General features: G+C 38.2%; 1 protein-coding gene across 1 annotated transcript in view; it reads left to right on the top strand.

The window, feature by feature from the left end:
* LOC126154495 (A-kinase anchor protein 9-like) overlaps positions 1 to 21,560 on the top strand; it is a 510,657-nt gene that overhangs the window by 161,324 nt on the left and 327,773 nt on the right. The window contains exons 15-16 of the mRNA XM_049916148.1: positions 1,587 to 1,785; positions 20,981 to 21,172. Of these exons, the coding sequence (XP_049772105.1) occupies positions 1,587 to 1,785; positions 20,981 to 21,172 (391 nt within the window). The remainder of the gene's footprint in view (positions 1 to 1,586; positions 1,786 to 20,980; positions 21,173 to 21,560) is intronic.

Genomic DNA, 21,560 nt, shown 5'->3' on the forward strand with positions numbered 1-21,560 from the left:
CTTGTTGTCTTATATAGGCATTGCTGACCGCAGTGCTGTATTCTGCCTGTTTACATATCTCTGTATTTGAATACGCATGCCTATACCAGTTTCTTTGGCACTTCAGATTGCGTGTGTTTGGTGTGTGTGTGTGTGTGGGGGGGGGGAGGGGGTTAATTTCTATCTTCCTGCATACATTTGGTTACTCATTACAGCTTAGAATGTTACTGTATTCAGCAAACAGTAACATTTCCTTGTGTTTCACATTCTAGGGTAGATAGTTTACTTATATCAGGAAGAGTATTGGGCCGAGCACACTTCTTTGAAGTACTATTAATGTACTCTGGGTTAGAGAGGTGTTTTATGGTATGGTTAGAGTTTGTTTTAGAGATCTCTCAGTAGATTTGTATTACAAAGTATTTTTCTGTTTTGTCTTGCTGTGTTACCCTTTTTTTTCTTTTTCTTTTTCTTTTTTTTTTTTTTTTTGAGAAAAACAGTAACATTGCTATGAAATTTAGCAAACCTGTTTTCAATTTTTGTGTGTTTCTGTAAAGCTGAACACACTCTAAACTGACAGACAGATAACACTATCTTAAAAATTGTAGTTTTATTACCTTAGAAAATTATGCAGACATAATTAAACTAAAGTACTTCTATCTGTCTAGAAAACATGAGGTACATTGACTGATAACACAGTTATCATCAAAATTTGAGTACTCAAACTTTCAAAACTGAATGTTACGTTATGTACTTACTTTTGAGAGACTTACTTTTGAGAGAAAAAAGATATAAATCAAACTGTTGATCTAAGATATTCTTTTTTTGCTTCTTTAATCCCCTGACAAAAGAGAGCCATTAAGTTTTAAAACTAGAGTACACTTTAAGCTACAATGTAGAATTTATTATTGTTGTAAACTTTGTTCATTTTTTTACTGCAGTGTTACATGCTTTTGCATTTTATTTTTCTGACTCAAATGCAATAATAACATAATTATTTCATTGCAACTTGTTTCTGCTCGCATACTTACTCAAATCCACTCTCAAAATCCCAATTTTAATAATCATATCACAGATGGTATGTTAAACATTAATCTTCTCTTTTCTTGAGAATTCGGTGTATGTGGTTTTTCGCCCACAAAATTGTAATACTTTCTGGAGACAATCCCTATGCCACTATTTTCGTATGCTTTTCACTTTGTTAGAATTCGATGACATTGCCCCCACAACTAGGTAGCTTTTATTGTTGCAAACCACAAATGATACTTGGGGTCATGTTATGTCACTTCTTCTAAGCAAAGTTGCCATTTTTCAGCAGAATCCTCATTAATCTGCCTTGATGGTCTGTAACAGAATAATATTGGATAGCTGGAAAGCATTTGTGCTCATATTTTTTTGGTGATATTTATTTTCTTCTTTGTCTCATTCACTTGTTGAAATTGAAAGAAATCTTGTATAAAACTTAATTATTGAATGCAACCATTTTGTGCTAAAGGGATACAATGTACTTTTTTACAGTATCAGAATTTAAAAGGAGCAGATGAACTATCATGCATGTAAACTTGCTGTTTGGTCTGTTGAAAATGTACTAATTGAAATCTGCATTCCAGATTTTTATGACCAAATTTCGGCCACTTCTGTTGAAAGAATCACCAAATTATGCTCTTCTCTCAGCAACTCATGTGGTAAAATTGTTAATGAGCTTAAAAATATAGAGAAATGGACAGAAGATGGTGAAACAGTCAGACGACTTAAAGAAGAACTGGATAATTTACAGAAAGAAAAGCTGGAACTTCAAAATACACACAGGTGCAGCTATATTTCACATATCTGTACTAAAATGAAATTTCCATCGATATTATAACTCATCTTTAAACAGAATCATTGATTACATAGATTTTGGACTTATAAATATTACTGCAATCAATATTATAATAATAATGGATATTTTAGTATGGAAAAAGTGGCAATTGTACTTATGCAGCTGTGTAGTTAATTGATTTGGATGCATAGACAATTTCACTAGCTTTCAAGCTAACTAAATTAAATGCATGTGTGTGTTGTTTAGTTACTATAGATATTTTTTCCTAAATGTTCTCCATTTAGAGAGATTTCATCCACTACACACTTTTTTAATCAGTCAGAGGCAAATGGGGTGTGTCCTTTTCTCATATTTGCCAGTTGTAATCAGTGAAATATGACCACTTACAGACCATGTCTTTCTTCCTTTCACCATGTACACAGGAGGGATGAGATGTGGCAACACTGTAATGAATTATCAGATTGCATCTTGCAGTTCAGTTAATATATGATGGTTAAATGCATTGACTTCCTGACTATGCCCTTGCTGTTTAGAAAACAGGGCAGTGTTGTTATGTACCCTCACCAGTAACGAGATTTAGGTACTGGGAACCCTACAGATATCAGATAATAAATTCTTTCCTTTTAAACATTACCCTTACTCCCAAAACAAGTGTTATCATTCAGTAAGGACTCTGTGATGTAGGACCCAAAACCTCCTGTTGAACTGCACACCCACAGTTCCATCTCCATAATGAGGAACTCAGTGGCCTGATAAAACAGCGGACTTATTCTCACCAACAATCATCCATTTTGCTTGTTTATTGAAGGAGGTGTACTATTTTCCTGAGAAACATATGCAATGTTGATGGTGATATGTGTATATGTGATGTCTTCTCATCAGGGATTTGTTGTAGGAATGGCTATTGTTTTATTGTCTGTCTAGCTCTGTGTACTACTACTTTTATATACACATACCAGTCAGTGAACTACAGATCATTCCATTTCACTGTACTATTGTAACATGAAGTGACAGTTTTTGAACCTTACATTCAGGTCTTACAAATGATAGTAACAACAATATTATGGGAAGTATGAACTACAACTCACCGTATGCATAACACGCTGAGTTGCAGATAACCACTATGGAAACACTGTTACAAATTGAGCTTTTGGCCAAAGCCTTTTTCAGAAAGGAAAACACGCATTCAAACAAGAATGTGCACCTTACACACACACACACACACACACACACACACACACACACACACACATGACTACTATATTTGACTGCTCCAGCCAGAGATAATGCTTGTTTATCAGGGTTGCTACAGGTTCTGGAAATCAGTAAATTCCAAACACGTCAGGGAAATCAGAAAAATCTCATTTTTGTCTCAGTAGATGAAATAATTTGTTTACTTGGGCGTCATGCATCATTGCTGACTGGGTGCAGCTGAGTACATGCGCAGCTTACCTTTTCCTTCATTCCTGCTGCTTCTCCCCTTCCTACCACTCCCATCAGATTGCTGCCAGCACTTCTTGCAGCTAGTCTAGCTAGCTAGCTAGGCAGGGAAGAATAAGGAGTGGTTTGTTTGGATCTGATTCTCAGAGGCTGTAGGTGCAGCAGTCATGTGTGCATGAGCTGTGTTCGAGTGATTGTGTGAATGTGTGTGTGCTCTCATTTTCTGACAAAAGCTATGGCTGAAAATTTAGTTGTAAGAGTGTGATAGTCTTTTCTGTGTGCCTGTGTGTGGCTCAGCAATCATTGTTACGGTGAGATGCTAGCTATTCTCATTATCATTGATTCTCAGAGTATTTGAACAATTTATGTGTTGCATGGATTGATCACCATGGTCTCACTTCATCAACATGTTGTCTGTGGCTCATGAATAGCAGGCCACACAAATGAATTTCTATGATGGGCCAAAACCGGAGGCCATTGCTGTGGGTATCTATAATGGATCGGGCCTGCCGATCTGAAACCATTTGTTTCCCAGTAATCTACAGGTCCGCCCGTTGGATCTAGTCTCACTGATTTGCCCGCAGGGCGGGTCCGTTTGCGTGTGGCGTAATGCAGCGGATTTTCATGGTTCATACATGGACCGAGGACTGTGGTGCCCCTCAGCGTGCCAGAGACCGTGGCAATGGATTTCAAGAATTGTGACTCTCTCACTGCAAGTACATTGTACAGTGTGGTGTTTTATAGACATTTTATTTGTTCTAGTGCATTTTGGCACTTCAAAAGTAGTTCGTATGTTAGAAAGTATAGATGATAAGAAGAAGAAAATTGTGTCAGTCGCTGGCAGTTTGTGTGCTATCTACTCATATATTTCTCGAAAGAAAAGTCACACAATATCTGTAAAATAATAGATATAACACAGTGGGTGGTTGTTGTTCTTCTGGTCTTCAGTCCAGAGACTGGTTTGATGCAGCTCTCCACACTACTCTATACTGTGCAAGCCTCTTCATCTCTGCATAACTACTGCAACCCACATCCTTCTGAATCTGCTTAGTGTATTCATTCCTAGGTCTCGCTCTAACAATTTTTACCCTCCACACTTCCTTCCAATACTAAATTGGAGATCCCTTGATGCCTCAGAACGTGTCCTACCAACCGATCCCTTCTTCTAGTCAAGTTGTGCCACAAATTCCCCTTCTCCCCAATTCTATTCAGTACCTCATCATTAGTTACATGATCTATCCATCTAATCTTCAGCATTCTTTTGTAGCACCATATTTTAAAAGCTTCTATTCTCTTCTTATCTGAACTATTTATTGTCCATGTTTCACTTCCACACTTGGCTACACTCCACATAAATACCTTCAGAAAAGAGATCCTGACATTTAAATCTGTACTCGATGTTAACAAATTTCTCTTCTTCAGAAACACTTTCCTTGCCATTGCCAATCTACATTTTATATCCTCTGTGCTTCGACCATCATCAGTTATTTTGCTGCCCAAGTAGCAAAACTCATCTTCTACTTTAAGTGTCCCACTTCCTAATCTAATTCCCTCACCATCACCTGATTTAATTCAACTGCATTCTATTACCCTCATTTTGCTTTTGTTGATGTTCATCTTATATCCTCCTTTCAAGATGCTGTCCATTCTGTTCAACTGCTCTTCCAGATCCTTTGCTGTCTCTGACAGAATTACAATGTCATTGGCAAACCTCAAAGTTTTTATTTCTTCACCATGGATTTTAATTCCTACTCCAAATTTTTCTTTTGTTTCCTTTACTGCTTGCTCAATATACAGATTGAATAACATTGGGGATAGGCTACAACCCTGTCTCACTCCCTTCCTAACCACTGCTTCCCTTTCATTTGCTTCGACTCTTCTAACTGCCATCTGGTTTCTGTACAAATTGTAAATAGCCTTTTGCTCCCTGTATTTTACCCCTGCCACTTTCGGAATTTGAAAAAGTGTATCTAAGTCAACATTGTCAAAAGCTTCCTCTAAGTGTACAAATAGTAGAAATGTAGGTTTGTCTTTATGTAACCTATCTTTTCAGATAAGTCGTAGGGTCAGTATTGCCTCACGTGTCCCAACATATCTGCGGAATCCAAACTGTCTTCCCCGAGGTCAGCTTCTACTAGTTTTTCCATTTGTCTGTGAAGTATTCGCATTAGTATTTTGCAGCCATGACATACTAAACTGATAGCTTGATAATTTTCACACGTGTCAACACCTGTTTTCTATGGGATTGGAATAATTATAATCTTCTTGAAGTCTGAGGGTATTTCGACTGTCTCATACATCTTGCTCAGCAGATGGTAGGGTTTTGTCATGGCTGGCTTGCCCAAAGCTCTCTGCAGTTCTAATGGACTGTTGTCTATTCCCGGGGCCTTGTTTCGACTTAGGTCCTTCAGTGCTCTGTCAAACTCTTCACGCAGTATCGTATCTCCCATTTCATCTTCATCTACCTCCTCTTCCATTTCCATAATATTGTCCTCAAGAACATCGCCCCTGTATAGACCCTCTATATACTCCTTCCACCTTTCTGCTTTCCCTTCTTTGCTTAGAACTGGGTGTCCATCTGAGCTCTTGATATTCATGCAAGTGGTTCTCTTTACTCCAAAGGTCTCTTTAATTTTCCTGTAGGCAGTGTCTATATTACCGCGCGTGAGATTAGCCTCTACATCCTTAACATTTGTCCTCTAGCCATCCCTGCTTTGCACTTCCTGTCAATCTCATTTTTGAGACGCTTGTATTCCTTTTTGCCTGCTTCATTTACTGCATTTTTATGTTTTCTCCTTTCATCAATTAAATTCAACATTTCTTCTGTTACCCAAGGATTTCTACTAGCCCTCGTCTTTTTACCTATTTGATCCTCTGCTGCCTCCACTATTTCATCCCTCAAAGCTACCCGTTCTTCTTCTACTGTATTTCTTTTCCCCATTCCTGTCAATTGTTCCCTTTTGCTCTCCCTGAAACTCTGTACAACCTCTGGCTTAGTCAGTTTATCCAGGTCCCATCTCCTTAAATTCCCACCTTTTTACAGTTTCTTCAGTTTTAATGTACAGTTCATAACCAATAGAGTCCACATCTGCCCCTAGAAATGTCTTACAATTTAAAACCTGGTTCCTAAATCTCTGTCTTGCCATTATATAATCTATCTGAAACCTTCTAGTATCTCCATGGTTCTTTCATGTGTACAACCTTCTTTCATGATTCTTGAACCAAGTGTTAGCTATGATTAAGTTATACTCTGTGCAAAATTCTACCAGGCGGCTTCCTCTTGCATTTCTTAGCCCCAATCCATATTCACCTACTATGTTTCCTCTCTTCCTTTTCCTCCTGCGACTTCCAGTCACCCATGACTATTAAATTTTCGTCTCCCTTCACTACCTGAATAATTTCCTTTATCTCATCATACATTTCATCAATTTCTTCATTATCTGCAGGGCTAGTTGGCATATAAACTTGTACTACTGTGGTAGGTGTGGGCTTCGTGTCTATCTTGGCCACAATAATGCGTTCACTATGCTGTTTGTAGTAGCTTACCCGCACTCCTATTTTTTTATTGATTATTAAACCTACTCCTGCATTACCCCTATTTGATTTTGTATTTATAACCCTGTAGACACCTGACCAAAAGTCTTGTTCCTCCTGCCACCGAACTTCACTAATTCCCACTATATCTAACTTTAACCTATCCATTTCCCTTTTTAAATTTTCTGACCTACTTGCCCAGTTAAGGTATATGACATTCCATGCTGATCTGTAGAACATACATTTTCTTTCTCCTGATAACGATATCCTCCTGAGTAGTCCCCGCCCGGAGATCTGAATGGGGGACTATTTTACCTCCAGAATATTTTCAGCACTGTTAACTGAGGCTGAGTTAACAGCACAGGAATTTGTGACTAACACTGAACGATAAATTCACATTAAGGAATTTGTGTTACAAAAGTTACTCCTAACCTAAAAAACAAGAGAAAAACACAATAAATGTAACATAACAGCATATTATATTTACCACATAATATGTTTATTGTATGTATAAAAGGAAACACGTATTTCAGGCATGAAGTGAAATGCATATGGCAATAAACAAAAAGCCTTAATTTAGTTGCATAGACGGTACAAACATTTTATTGGCAGTCATCTACAATAGTGGTTTACACAATTCTTCCCCACCTTATACACTTCTTTCATGATGCCTAATTTTTTCTTGGGTTATTTCTGAAACCAGTGAAGGTATTTTAAATCTGCCTTGCGACTCAAGGAAATACACATTTTTTGTCACCAGATGTGTTTCGTTTTATTGAAATAAAATAATATCAGCTTTCTTAATGAAAGACACATACCATTTGGATTGCTTTCTCCCTCTAAAAACAGTTAATTAAAGAAGACATTGACATTATTACTTAAGATTTTTGCTCAGATCAGAAAACGCCATCTGCTTGCGATTTTTTTAGATATTTCGTCGTTTGCACTATTATTTCTTTTACCATAGCTGCAAAAACAGATTGCATCTTAACTTACCATTCATCATCATCATCACCATCAGGATTTCCTTCCAGCAAGCTGCGTAGGAACTTGGTGAATGATATGCCTCCATTGGTTTCTGTCCTGGTATAGCTTTTCCCTCTCCACTACATCCCATGTCACTCCTCTCCTCTTGAGATCTTCCTTAACCTGGTCTGCCCATCTCTTTCTAGGCCACCCAATTGGTCTTCTTCCTGGTACCTCCATCTCCAAATACTGGCATGGAGTTCGAGTCGGGTTCGTTCACTTCATGTGAGTGAACCACTTCAATCTCAAAGCACTCATCCTCTCCTCTGTAGTAAATGTCACCTGCAGGTCTCTCCTTACATAATCATTCCTGACTCTCTCTCTCTCTCCTAGTTTTTTGTAGAGCTGACCTAAGGAAGTTCATTTCACATACTTGTATTTGACTCTATTCACTCTTATTTACGACACAGGCCTCTAGACTATACATCATGATTGGCAGGAGATAAGTTTTATACATGGTCTGTTTGCCTCTTTGAGAGATTTCCTTGTCCCAGATTAGATTTCGTACTTGGTGGAAGAAGCTAGATCCTTTTGTTCTTCAGTTTAAGACTTCTAGTTTGGAACTTCCATCGCTTTTCACACGTTCAACCTTCTCCCTCTCCAGTATGATGTGACAAGGTGTGCGTTTTCTGCTCATCTTCATTGCCACTGTCTTGTTCTTACTCACAATTAACTTGAATTTTTTAAATTTTGTGCTCCAGTAATCTAGTCTCCTCTGAACCTCCATTTCCATCTCTCCTTAAATGGTGATGTCATCAGCAAAAACAAAAGCTTTGAGATCTTCATTTTCTTCTTCCCTGATTTTTTTCATGATTGTGTCCACAAGTGTAATGAAGAGTAAAGAAGAGAGTGAACTGCCTTGCTGAACACCTCTCTTTGTCTTAAACCATTTTGATCTCCCCCCTCCTACTTGTACACTTCTCAACTATCGTACAGCATCTGGACTTCTTAAATTAATGAATCAGGAACATTATGTTTTCTCAAGCATTCCCATATTTTATCCCTTGGTACACTGTCACATGCTTTTTCCAAATCCGCAAATACTACTATCAAGTCCTTTCCATTTTCCCAGTACTTTTCTGTTAACTGACGGAGGGAAAAAATGAGATCTATTGTTTCCCTATTACTTCTGAACACATGCTCTTGTTCCTCTAGTTGGTGTTCTAGAATTTTCTGGAATCTTTTTTTTTTTCTATGACTTTTTCCATTATCTTAAGGCAGTGTGATAACAGTGTGATTCCTCAATAGTTGGTGCATTTCTTTCTACTATCTTTCTTGAACAGTGGTATTATAATTCCTTTTTTCCATTCATTCAACACTTTTGTTTTCTTTCCGTATCACCCCCAGCACCTGGCGTAACCATTGTATGCCATGGATTCCTGCGGCTTTAGTCATATCCGCTGTTAACTCATCTACTCCAGCCACATTCTCACTTTTCAACTGTTTCAGAGTATTCTCAGTTTATAACCAAGAGATTGTATCCTGCTCCTCCTCTAATTCAATGGCTTTGGTGTCACTCTCTTGTGCACCTTATCCATTCAGTAAGATTTCAAAATAATTCTTCATCTCTTCTGTGCTACCTTCCATGTTTTTGATAATATCTCTATCCTCTGTTTCAGTCACTTTTATGTCTTCTTTATCAGGTTTTTTAGTTTTCAATAACCCAGATAGCAGTTTTTGGTTCCCTTTGCTATCCTGCTCTAGTTTCTTTGTGAACAGTCCCCAACTCTTCTCCTTTTCTTCTTTCACAATTCTCTTTGCTTGGAGTTTCTTTTGTTGGTATTCCTTCTACAGTGTTGTCACCTTGTGTTCATCTTTTGGCACCAGCCCCTGGTTCTGGTTTCGTTTTTCAAACTCCATGTTTTTCTTTGCTATAGTGCGTATTTTAATAGCGGCTTTTACTCTATCGTTCCACCAACTGGTTTCTTTGTCTTTCACTTTATCCTTTGTTTTGCCACATACCTGCACAGCATTGCTAACTATTGATGTTTTAAATAGGTTCCACTCTTCCTCCACACTACCCCTTTCAGATTTTGGAAACTTTTCTTATTTTCTTCTTCTTTCAACTTCCACTCCTTAATATTAGGCATTCTTTGTACAGCATTCAAACTTTTCAGCTTGTACTTAAGATCAGCTACTAGTAACCTGTGGTCACTATCCAAGTGCTCAATTGGTATGACTTTAGTGTCCCTTACTTTTCCTCCAATTAATTTGTCCGTTAATATATAGTCTATAGATGTGCCATTGCAGCCATATCTAGAAATTTTATGGCTATCTTGTTTCTTGAAGAATGTATTCTTCACCAAAAGGTGATTCCTTATGCACAGATTTAGAATTTCTTCACCCTCAACATTTTGTCTTCCGTATCCAAAAGGGCCCATCACCTCCACATATCCATTTCTATCCATGCCGATCTGAGCAATCAGATCCCCAATTATCATAATGTTATCTTTTCTTACTTGGTCTTCCAGTTCTTCTAGGAATTTTGTTTTTTCTTCCTCGCTGCACCCTTGATGAGGTGCGTACACTTGGATTATAGTAAAACTATTCTTTCCAAAGTTCACTGTTGCTCTAATTATCCTTTCACTTAAAAAGCTCACATCTGTAACTGGGCCAATGTCTTTGTGAAACACAAACTACACTCCATTTTTTTCCTCTTTATTGTGACTCTGCGAGAATAATTTGTATCCACCTCTCAGCAATTTAGAGTTTTTTACCTTCCACTTGGTCTCACTCAATCCAAGGATATGAATCTTTCTCCTCTCCATCATGTCTACAATCTCTTCAGTCTTTCCTGTCAAGGTTATTGCATTTAATATTCCCATTCTCAATTTGTTTTTGTCTTTTTGTTGGCTTCTAGTTTCATGTTCTTGTTTAGTGTATCTTCTTGCATTCCTTGGTTTTTCTTCAGGCTGTGAAGAGCTGTCATTCGTTCCAGTGGTACAAGAAATGCTGTCTACATTAGGTATTTTTAATCCGAGGCTCGTTCTTTGATTGAAAGCAATAACAACTTTTTCTCATCTGCTGGCTTGCTAAGCCTAACGCATCTGAGGATTTTCTTTCAGGGTTTACTCCCTCAGCCTTTGAAGATCTCTCTTCACCACAGTTCACTGGTTCCACTCCTCATTTGCCCTTAGGAGGGAAAGGGCGCCATACCAAAGATGTTCTTCTCCACCGTAGCTGCTGTTAAGGACTTCGCCATATCCCTGGCAAGGGTTAATAATGGTAAGGAAAAGGGAGAGGTTCAGGATAGGATAGGAGACAGGCTAATGATAGGTTGTTGTGGGACACACTTCGTCCGGATCCTCCCCTTTGGTCTGTCCAGTATGGGTGACCCTGCTGGTAGCTACACTAACACCAGCATAGCCCTCTGGATCCAGAGCATGCAAACCTCCTCACCCAGGCGGATAGTGCTACGTTAAGGCAGTGTTCCCTGAGACGGTAACTTACAAATTTTGTCATGGAAAAATGTTGAAACTAGTCCGGAAATCAGGAAAATATCAGGGAATTTCACTTGGGGAAACTTGTGGCAACCCTGGTTTATATATGACAGGTGCTTGCCTATGTGAATGTGTGTGTGTTTTCTCTATTCTGAAGAAGGCTTGCCCAAAACCTCAATGTGTAACAGTCTGCAGCTCAATGTGTCAGCTTTATGGTGATTAACAATCTATACTTTCCATAATATTGCTGATATTCCAACTGCTGATATTGTTTGATTTTACAATAAGCAATTTCTTGTATGAAATGCTTTGTAGTGTAATAATGATCCACTAGAGCTGCTTTTTTATATTTTATTTAGTGCTACCAGTTTCGCATGACGCCTCATTCTTAAGCAGTAAGATCTTAAATGTTATTTTTCAAGTATGATCTATGTTTGCTTTTCACAATTGCACATCATGAAACAAAAGTATGAGGTGTAGTCAAATGAAATGCAAACACCTGCCACAATGGAACCATGGAATGGTGCCATTTGAAATAATCACCACACGTATTAAGAGATTTGTCCAACTGGGTGACAAAAGTAAGTTAGTTAGTTAGTTCGTTACATATTCCATACGTCTTTTAAATTATTCTTTTATCATAATGACATGGAACAAGTCAGTTTACAGGATACGTACATGATTAGAGCTAACATTAATGAACACTTTGTCATATTATTCCTACTCGTGCAACTACACTTATAAACAAGTGGTTTTTTATTTTATTTATTTATTTTTTAAATCCTGTTTCATAGAATGCGGTCAACCACTGGACAGCTTTGCGGTTGCACCCAATGTTGCACTTTCTTTTGTGACTGAAACTGAAGTCTTTCTTCAGATCACCAAAGATGTGAAAACCATACAATGAAAGAGCCGGGCTGTACAGAGGATATTGCAGTGTTTTCCAAGTTTCCTAACCAAATTGCTGAAGCATAGTCTTCATGCAGTTGGCAGTGTGGTGGTGGGCATTACTGTACAATAGGATGATATCATCTGACAGTGTCTGACAGAGTGAGGGCAAACAGCAAAGCCAACAATGGGAACATACCACATCTCCCCTGCCAAGGAAATCCAAAGCTGTTCACACAAGTTCTGGTAAGGTTGTGATGGCCTCCTCCTTCAACTGTTCTCGCATTCGGGAGGACGACGGTTCAATCCCGTCTCCAGCCATCCTGATTTAGGTTTTCTGTGATTTCCCTAAATCGTTTCAGGTAAATGCCGGGATGGTTCCTTTGAAAGGGCACGGCCGATTTCCTTCCCAATCCTTCCCTAACCCGAGCTTGCGCTCCGTCTCTAATGACCTCGTTGTCGACGGGACGTTAAACACTAACCACCACCACCACCTTCAACTGTTCATAAAGTTCCGTGAGTATGGAACTACAGTTGTTGTACAGCACTGAGAAGACACTTTGCACAAAATCTGAAGTGCCATAAAGTGAAAATGTCCAGGAATGCTGTAGGGCAGAATCATCGTGTTTCATGACAATGCCTACCCTCACACTACCAAAGACTGTGCTTCAGTGATTTGTTTGGGAAATGCTGCAACATCCTCCTTGCAGCCCAGACCTTTCACTGTGTGATTTTTTACATCTTTGTTGACCTCAAAAAAAGCTTGTGGATGGTGGCTTCCGTTAGACAAGGAAATGAAGGTGTGGGTGCAGTTGTGGATCTGTTAGGGATCGAACCTTTCTACAAAACAGGAATTGAGAATCTCATCTCCCAGTGAGATAAATGTCTTAACAAGTGTTGTGATTACTTTTGAATGGTACCATCCCGTGGTCCCATTGTGGTGGGTGCTAAGTTTTCATTTGACTGCCCCCTTATACATCATATTTGAAAAGTAGATTATAAGATCTTACAACATACTGTTTGAGAGTGAGCGATCACTGAAAACTGGTAACAGTCAGTAAAATTTAAAATACCAGCTCCTGTGAATCATTATTACATTAATATGGATTTCATGCACAAGAAATTGGGTTGGGTTGTTTGGGGAAGGAGACCAGACGGCGAGGTCATCGGTCTCATTGGATTAGGGAAGGACGAGGAAGGAAGTCGGCCGTGCCCTTTCAAAGGAACCATCCGGGCATTTGCCTGGAACGATTTTTGGAAATCACGGAAAACCTAAATCAGGATGACCGGACGCGAGATTGAACCGTCGTCCTTCCGAATGCGAGTCCAGTGTCTAACCACTGCGCCACCTCGCTCGGTCATGCACAAGAAATATTCCAAACAATTTAATGCCCTTAAGAGAAAAGATTTCTGTTAAGGAAAGAAATGAATGTAGCTCTAGCATACATGAAAGAAACTGGTACATGAATTGTGCTTGAAAATAATGGCGATGATGATGATGATGATGATGATGATGATGATGATGATGATGCCAGGCTTGTAATTTCAGAGTTATAGTGCATGTAGGTTCCCTTTTGAGAATTAGGAGGAAGACTACCCTATCAAAAGAGGCAAAAATTCTTATTTCTGGATTTAAGAGAGATGAAAATTTTAGGAGCATAGAATGTCTATTATAAATTGTTTGTTTCCATTCTCTTCCTATCCCCCCCTCCCCTTTTTTTTACAGAGTGAGATATGGCATTTTTTGTTCTTTCAAACATCACCTGTTTACTATTTATTATTATTATTTATTAACTCATTCATTTGTACAAGCTATTGATATAACAACTGTTTATGTAGCAAGTTATTACTAAATTAACTGTGTTCTCAAGAACCCAATGAACTTCTCTGCATGTGTTCAGTATAATTTTCTTCTGCAATCCCCAAAGGATGCAGTTTTCGGTCCTTTAGCCTTTGCACAGTTTGTTTTGGTACAACACGAGTGTCCAATATTACCAAAGGAATGATGTGTGCTGACTCCTGTTTGCACATGGCTTTTACCTCATCTACCAGGTCGCTGTATTTGGCCTCTTTTCATTGCAGGTAGTTCAGAAACTACGGTTGTGGGATGCACCGATGACAGTAAGGAATGTGACGTGCTCAGCTTTGTTAATAACTGTTATGTCAGGCCCGTTAAAATGGTTTGTTTTATCTATTATTATGCTGCGGTTTGCAGTGGTACCATCTTTATTCAGTTAATTAGACCCATCCTAATTAGGAATAAGCTTTATTTGACCGTAAGGCATTGCGCTGAAATGGTATTGATGGCATGCAGTAACTGCTCGCTAATTACCTTTACACTATATACTTAATAACAAGATGGTGCAAGCAAGTCAGCAAACATGAAATAATTTATTATAATTTTAATTTGATTAGAGGAGAAGTTGCTAATTGTACTGATAATTGCTTCTGAACTCTAAGATGACCAAAGGTTGGAACACAAACACAAGAAACTTAATACATGTTAACCCACTCGCGTTTACACTCACAAATGATGTTAACATGTAAAACACATCAGAATAAAAAATATTTACTTATTAAATGTTGAGTTATTAAATATACGATTAATCTGCATTTCACTGAAGGCATAATGTCCACCATAGTGGATGGCTTTTGGTATGAAAAACTTTTATTTTTATAAATGAAAGTTTGCAGTTGTTCACTTTACAGTAATTATGTGAAAAATAATGTTTAACTGAACATGATGCTAAACTTTTAATTGTGCTAAATAAAACCTCAGTTTCTCACACAAATGAAAGTATCATTTCCACTAGAATCTGTTCACCACAGTGTGTCTACTGATTAATAGTGAATTTAGCCTGTACCTTTTGAAGTCAGCTGTGTTATACCCTTCACAGCAATTGGCAATTTTAGTACAGCAAGATGTTTCATCGTTAATATAAATATGCTGCACTAGCTGATTAAAGAATATATCAAATTCAGCTTGTACCTCCCCCCCCCCCCCCCCCTTTCTCTCCTTTTTTTCTGTTGAACATGGAACATGGAATAGGATTAGGATGCACTCACTACTTATGTAATGAAACACATGAGACCAGTTATGATGAATGGAAAGGTAATTATTGAAATAAAAAACGCTACACTTGAGGGAATTGGCTTCAGAAAATGAAAACTTAATTTCGCAATATAGCTCACTGAAAATGTGGCCACAAATTGCACAACACATGTAATAAAAATACTTAAGTCTATAGTTACTTCAGTGAGCAGTTTATATTGCCTTTGTTGTAAATGTTATGTTAATTCCCACAGCCTTTTGTCAAGTAAATAGTTGGCTCCTTGTAACAGCTTGTAATCCGTAGAAGTGACTGTTTCCATTGTATAAATAGCCAGCCACCACCCATAATATGTGATGTGATGCCCTTTTCAGAGTTGCAAAATCTGGCTTTTAAACATTTCTAGAAACAGATCCAACACATCTTCTCATGATTGTGTGCAACTGCTAAATAATTGTTAATTCCAAAAGTAGCATTTGTTCACAGTTTATCTATGTCTTTGTCCATGTTTTCTCACAAACTATCAGAAAGACAGGATTGCATGTTCTTTGTCCAACTGTAATTCCATTAACTGATGTAATAGCTGTTTCCCTACAACTGTTACTCCCTAATTAATTACATGCATATTTTGATAATGCCATTTAATTGGTTGTTTTATATGTGACATAATTTAAGTGTTGCATATCTTAATCATTAAAAATATCATTTAAAACACAATAGAGTATGCAGTTAATTATTGACAGTCCTTGGCACTGTAAGGATCTCTTTTTGTGGTCACATTCTGAGGACACCAGAAACCAGATTATCAAGGAAAATTATTGAGAAACTCTGGAATTTGAAACAACAAGGAGGATGGCTTAAGGAAATAAGAGAGGATATAGAAGAACTGGAAATAACTCTGGATGGTTTGCAGAACAAAACGCCAAATTTAAAGAAGTTGAGGGACACAGAAATAAGATTTAAACCAAAAATTGACAAACGACATACAATGAAAAGGGTATTTACAGATGAGGAACGACGAAAAGCATTGGAACGAATGAAGAGATACTGGGCCACTCGGAAGGGGAAAATACCAAAGAAGAGGACCAATGAGGCCGTAAAAGCAGAAGAAGAAGAAGAAGAAGAAGAAGAAGGAGTATGCAGTTAATTATTGACAGTCCTTGGCACTGTATGGTTGCTCCTTACAACACAGTATTGGCACAATCGAGCACTTCATTAATTCTCACTACTGCCGCTAGATTTTGTAAGCTTTCACGCAATTAATAGGCATACTGGCTGCTTCATCATGACAACTGTGCATGCTCCTGTTACATGTAGCCAACACACAAAACAAAAATTGATTTTAACAAATTTTGATTTTGGAATCAATGGTAATGTGTGTATTTTTACAGAGCCCAGATATTTTAGAGTTTTTGTTTTCCATGACAGTGGTGAGAGACTGTACCTTTAGTATGGAAGAAAGTCTTTCATTAATTGCTACTGCTGTCCCGACTTCTGGGGGTTATTTTGGTGACCTTATGCCTTTTGAGATATTCATTGGGTACCGAAGCTTCACATACTGATGTAATGTGTGATGTGTGCTCTGTCAGAAATTCCTGTTTCTACATGCAAACCTGCATTAACCAGTGGTCTGATGCGTGCAAGTTAACATTAATCTGACTCATGTAAATTGAATGTTTTCAATGCAGTTCTTTTCTAATCCAACCTATCATATTAACAATATAATGTAACTGGATAGATAAAAAAAATCTACTCTCCAAGCAGTGGCAGGAGAACACACACACAGAAAGGTGTAACTTGCACAAACTTTTGGCACCAATGGCTCCTTCTTCCAGTGGAAGAGTTGAAGGGGAAGGAAGAGGGGTGAAGGAAAAGAGCTGGAGAGGTTTAGGAAAAGGGGTACAGTTTGGAAAAGTCATCCAGAACCCCAAGTGAGGGGAGACTTTAACAGACAGGATGAGAAGGAAAGATTGATTGTTGGGGAGTGCACTGGACGAGATTTGAAAACCTGAAAGCTTAAAGGTGGAAGACAGGATAATATGCAAGACAAAGATTACTATTTAAACATTGTGCATGAGCTAATAAGAGTGAAGAGCTAAGTGCATTGGATGCAACAGAGGTGGGAAGGGGAGGTGAAAAATAGATAGGTGAGAAAAGGAAAGATGTGACGTAGAAAACTAAAATGGAGTGAAGAAATTCTGAGACAGAAGGAATTAATATAAATTAAGGCCAGGTGGGTGGTGATAACCAAGAATATGTTGTAGGGCTAGTTCCCACCTGTGCGGAGCTCTGAGAAACTGGTGGCTAGGGGGAGAATCGATATGCCACGTGTGGTGAAACAGGCACCAAGGTCGTGACTGTCATATTGTAGAGCATGCTTTGCCTGTGCCAAATTACATGCTTATGTTCTGGAACTCATTTCTACTGCTTAAAGGAGGTGAATCTGTGTTTCTTTTGAGGTTTATATTTTAATGTCATAAATATACATAGGATGATTTAACATATAGCCATTGCTGCTTCTGATGGCAAATCCGTATCTAATTGAACTATTGATGAAAGTAAATTGATTACTTAGCAGAACTGTAAGTGGCTCAAACTATTCCCTTGAAATATGTGTCTCTTCACCATAATTTCCTCTGTTGTTATCATTTTGTTGTTGCCTTTGAGTTGTAGATGTGTGTTTCAGTGCTTCATCATGGATGAGAGAGTACTGATGATTGAAATGTTTATCTTATAAATCTGCAGAACTTTGATAAAGAAAGAATGTGGAATGGAATCAAATGCATTTTTGCAATCAATTTGGGCTGTAGAATGATACTTTTTTAATCTGCTGCTTGCTCTTGTATGACAGAGTCTAGATTGTTCTTTACAACCTTTATAGATTTCTTCATGCAGTCTGTCTGTTGTTTGTCAATTCTTCGATTTGCATTAAGTTTCTATACCTCAGTTTGCTTATACATGATGCGAACACTATACTGTGCATAAGCATGTGATAGAGTGGTATATGGAGGTGTCTGTTTTGTTTCTGTATGTTATATCCTCTGTTAGGTATTTTGGTATAATATCTTGATGTGAGTGTGCGCATGCACACATGTGCTTGGATGTTTTCTTGTGTTCTTTATTCTGGTAATACATTTCACAAATTTTCTATATCACTGATGAGATGTATTTTCCATAGTGCTTTGTAGTCTGAATGAATACTGTGTGTTCATATACTAGCATCATCTTTTGACGTACTGATCTCGCTACTGAAATGCCTGCTGCATAGATAGATATCTGAGCTTCATCAGAACTATATGCATTTTGTGACAGGTACTTTTGCAGAATGGTGTAGCTGAAAATATAGATATTCCCCAAGATTCCTGTGGGTATTTTGCTTGGGAATTCATGGCCTCTGTGCAGGGCGAATTCCTCCATTTCCCACAAGGGCTGTATTAAGTTCAGCACTGAGGTTCTATTATCATCTAGTTCCCTTGAGATACCTTGTTCCTGGTATACTATAACAGTTTTTTTTCAGGGTTCATAATCATCATCTGTGCTGTTCAAAGGTGAAATTGCCTTCTGAGTGAAGTGAGAAATTTTAAATTTGTGTAATTTGAGCAGTCTCTGATTTGATTTTGTTCAGTATTGGTGCTGGTGTCAGGTTCCTTGCTAAGGAACTAGAATAGCAAGTTTCTGTTGTGCTGCTCTCTGTTGTGTAACTTTCAGAGAATTGTACTGCTTACTATACTGCACATGTAGCTCTGCTATGTAATTAATGACCTTAGTCTCAAACCTAGCGATTAAATAATACTGGCACATAATGAACACATTCGTATCATCAGCCCATTTCATGTGTGCTAGCAGTTTGTTTGTCTTTTGTGAGTAGCATCTAAGCTGCGCTTGACTGTGAAGTAACACTTCTAATTCACAAGTAAATGTGAGCTGCAAACATTGGGTGCTTTTAGTGTATGGCAGTAGCTGGTCTGCATGACCCACTGGGAGGCCTTTTGGAATTCCTCTCATCACTCCTGGCATTTAAGCTGTTACCCCCGGCTACAGCTCCAGAGTTGCTCTGGTGAACCCCGGGATGCATACTTTTCTGAGGGACTCACAATTTTATTATCTGAGTGTTTTATGAGGCCTGTTCAAAAAATTCCAGAACTTTCTTCACAAAATTTTTCTGTATGTACCTTTTAATTATTGTGCACGGTGTCCTTTAAATACTCTCTTCACAATTGATGCACCACTCCCAAGACTGTTTCCCCTTCCAGATTCAGTCTTGGTACACTTCTTGGTGGATCATCTATCATTGCAAATCTCCATCCTTTTAAAGGGGTTTTCAACTTTGGAATTTAAAAAAGTCCGCAGCGGCCAGGTCTGGAGAGTATGGAGGGTGAGGCAGCACGGTGATGTCATTTTTTGTGAGATACATACACACCAGCAAGGATGAATGTGTGGGTGTGTTATCGTGATGCGAGAGCCATGAATTGTCACACCACATTTCAGGCCGTTTCCTTCTCATATTTTCTCACAGGCATTGCAACGCATCCCAGTAGTACCATCAATTAACAGCTGGTCCCTGTGGCATGAATTGATGAACTAATAATTGAAAATCAAAGGAAACTATCACCATGGCATTGACACACAACCTGACCTGATGATCTTTTTTGGTCTTGAAGCAACATCATAACCATACACCCATGTCCCATCATCAGTTATGATTCCATTAAGAAACATCTCGTTCATATTTGTGCAATCCAAAAGATCTTCACAGATATGTGAGGTGAAGGTGTTTGTCTTGACTCGTGAGCTGTGGGACCAACTTGGTGGTCACGCGATGAATGCCAAGATGCTGTGTCAGGGTTCTATGATATGATCCAACTAAAATGTTACATTCTTCTGCAATTTCTTAGATGGACAGTGTTTGATTGTCATGCACAATTTCATTGACATTCCTGACATGAGCATTATCAGTAGATGTCGAAGGGCTTTCTGATAGGAGTATCTTTAACTTCCATCTGGCCATTTTTAAACCATGTGAACCATTTATAATACTGAGTATGGCTTAAGCACTCATCACTGTAGTTTTTCTGCATCATTTGTGTGCCTCTGTAAAGGTTTTCTTGAGTTTCATGCAAAATTTAATGTGGACACGTTGCTCCTCTAACTCTGCCATCTCAAAATTTGCAAACTGTGCAACACAACATTCTACTCAATATAGTACTGAACAATAATTAACAGACAAACAACAATGAAACTTCTGGCAGTTACACATTAAACATAGGCATGTGCAGGGATGCCAATCCCATTTCGCTCCAGCACACCATTGGTGTGAAGTTACGAATGTACCAGAATTTTCTGAACAGTCCTTGTATACCTACTACCAGATGTGAAAAGGCTGTCCCTAACAAAGGGTACAGACATTTCTTGATCATTGACCGATTCATCCATCTTCGCCATTGTTATGTACTGTGGTCTTCCTCCACTGTTGATCACAAAGCAGTTGTGGGTCCTGTCAGGGATTTTCCTTGCCTTAGCTAGTTTTGCAGTGGCCAAGGTGTTTGGTTTCCCCAATGACATCTGTAGCTGGAAGACATTCCTTTATCAGCTTACTGGGGAGATGCTCAATGGGGCCTAGTAACCCAACACTAGCTATTATTATTGTTATTATTATTTATGCTTGATTTGCCTTGCAAATAGTCATCTGTAACATTTTACTCTTATTTTGTTCATTTATTTATCTTTATTTATTATTTGCTCTCTGTTTTGTTCACTTTGTTTATGTTAACTGGTTTATTTCATTTTTACATTTGTTTTTAAAGGCTTGCTGTTGACTTATTATCACATGAACGAGATGTTGAAATCTCAAAACTGCGTGACTTAATTGCTGGAATTAAGTGTGGAGACATTTCAGCCTTAGATGATGTGAGACAGGAACTTGAAGCAAAGTACACTAAAGAAGTTGAAGAACTTCGTCGGTACTTTGAGCAGAAAGTTGCAGAAGTTGAAAAGCAGTAAGTGGAAGATCATTGTAGCATTGTACCTCTGAAGACATATAAGAACACCTCATCATGTAATAATTATTTTGAAAAATATGTATGTATTTAGAATTCAGAAAGAAAAATATTGAAAATGTCCCTATGCAGTAGTAAAAACATATTTTATATTAGGCATCAGTCATAAATATGTCTACAACTTGTCTATCCAGCAGTCGCTGATGATGTAACCAACAATGTATTAACATTGGGAACTATTAGCGGAAGGGATGAGGAGTGTGTCCAGTGAATCAGAAAGGTGATGCAAACATTCTCAAAACAAGTGGGTGATTAGGTTTATCTCTGAGAATTGTTATAATAAGGGAAAGAGGGCCCTCATATTCAGCATGGTCAGGTAATGGGCTTT

The sequence above is a fragment of the Schistocerca cancellata genome, chromosome 2 (genome assembly GCF_023864275.1).
Source record: "Schistocerca cancellata isolate TAMUIC-IGC-003103 chromosome 2, iqSchCanc2.1, whole genome shotgun sequence".
NCBI lineage: Eukaryota > Metazoa > Arthropoda > Insecta > Orthoptera > Acrididae > Schistocerca > Schistocerca cancellata.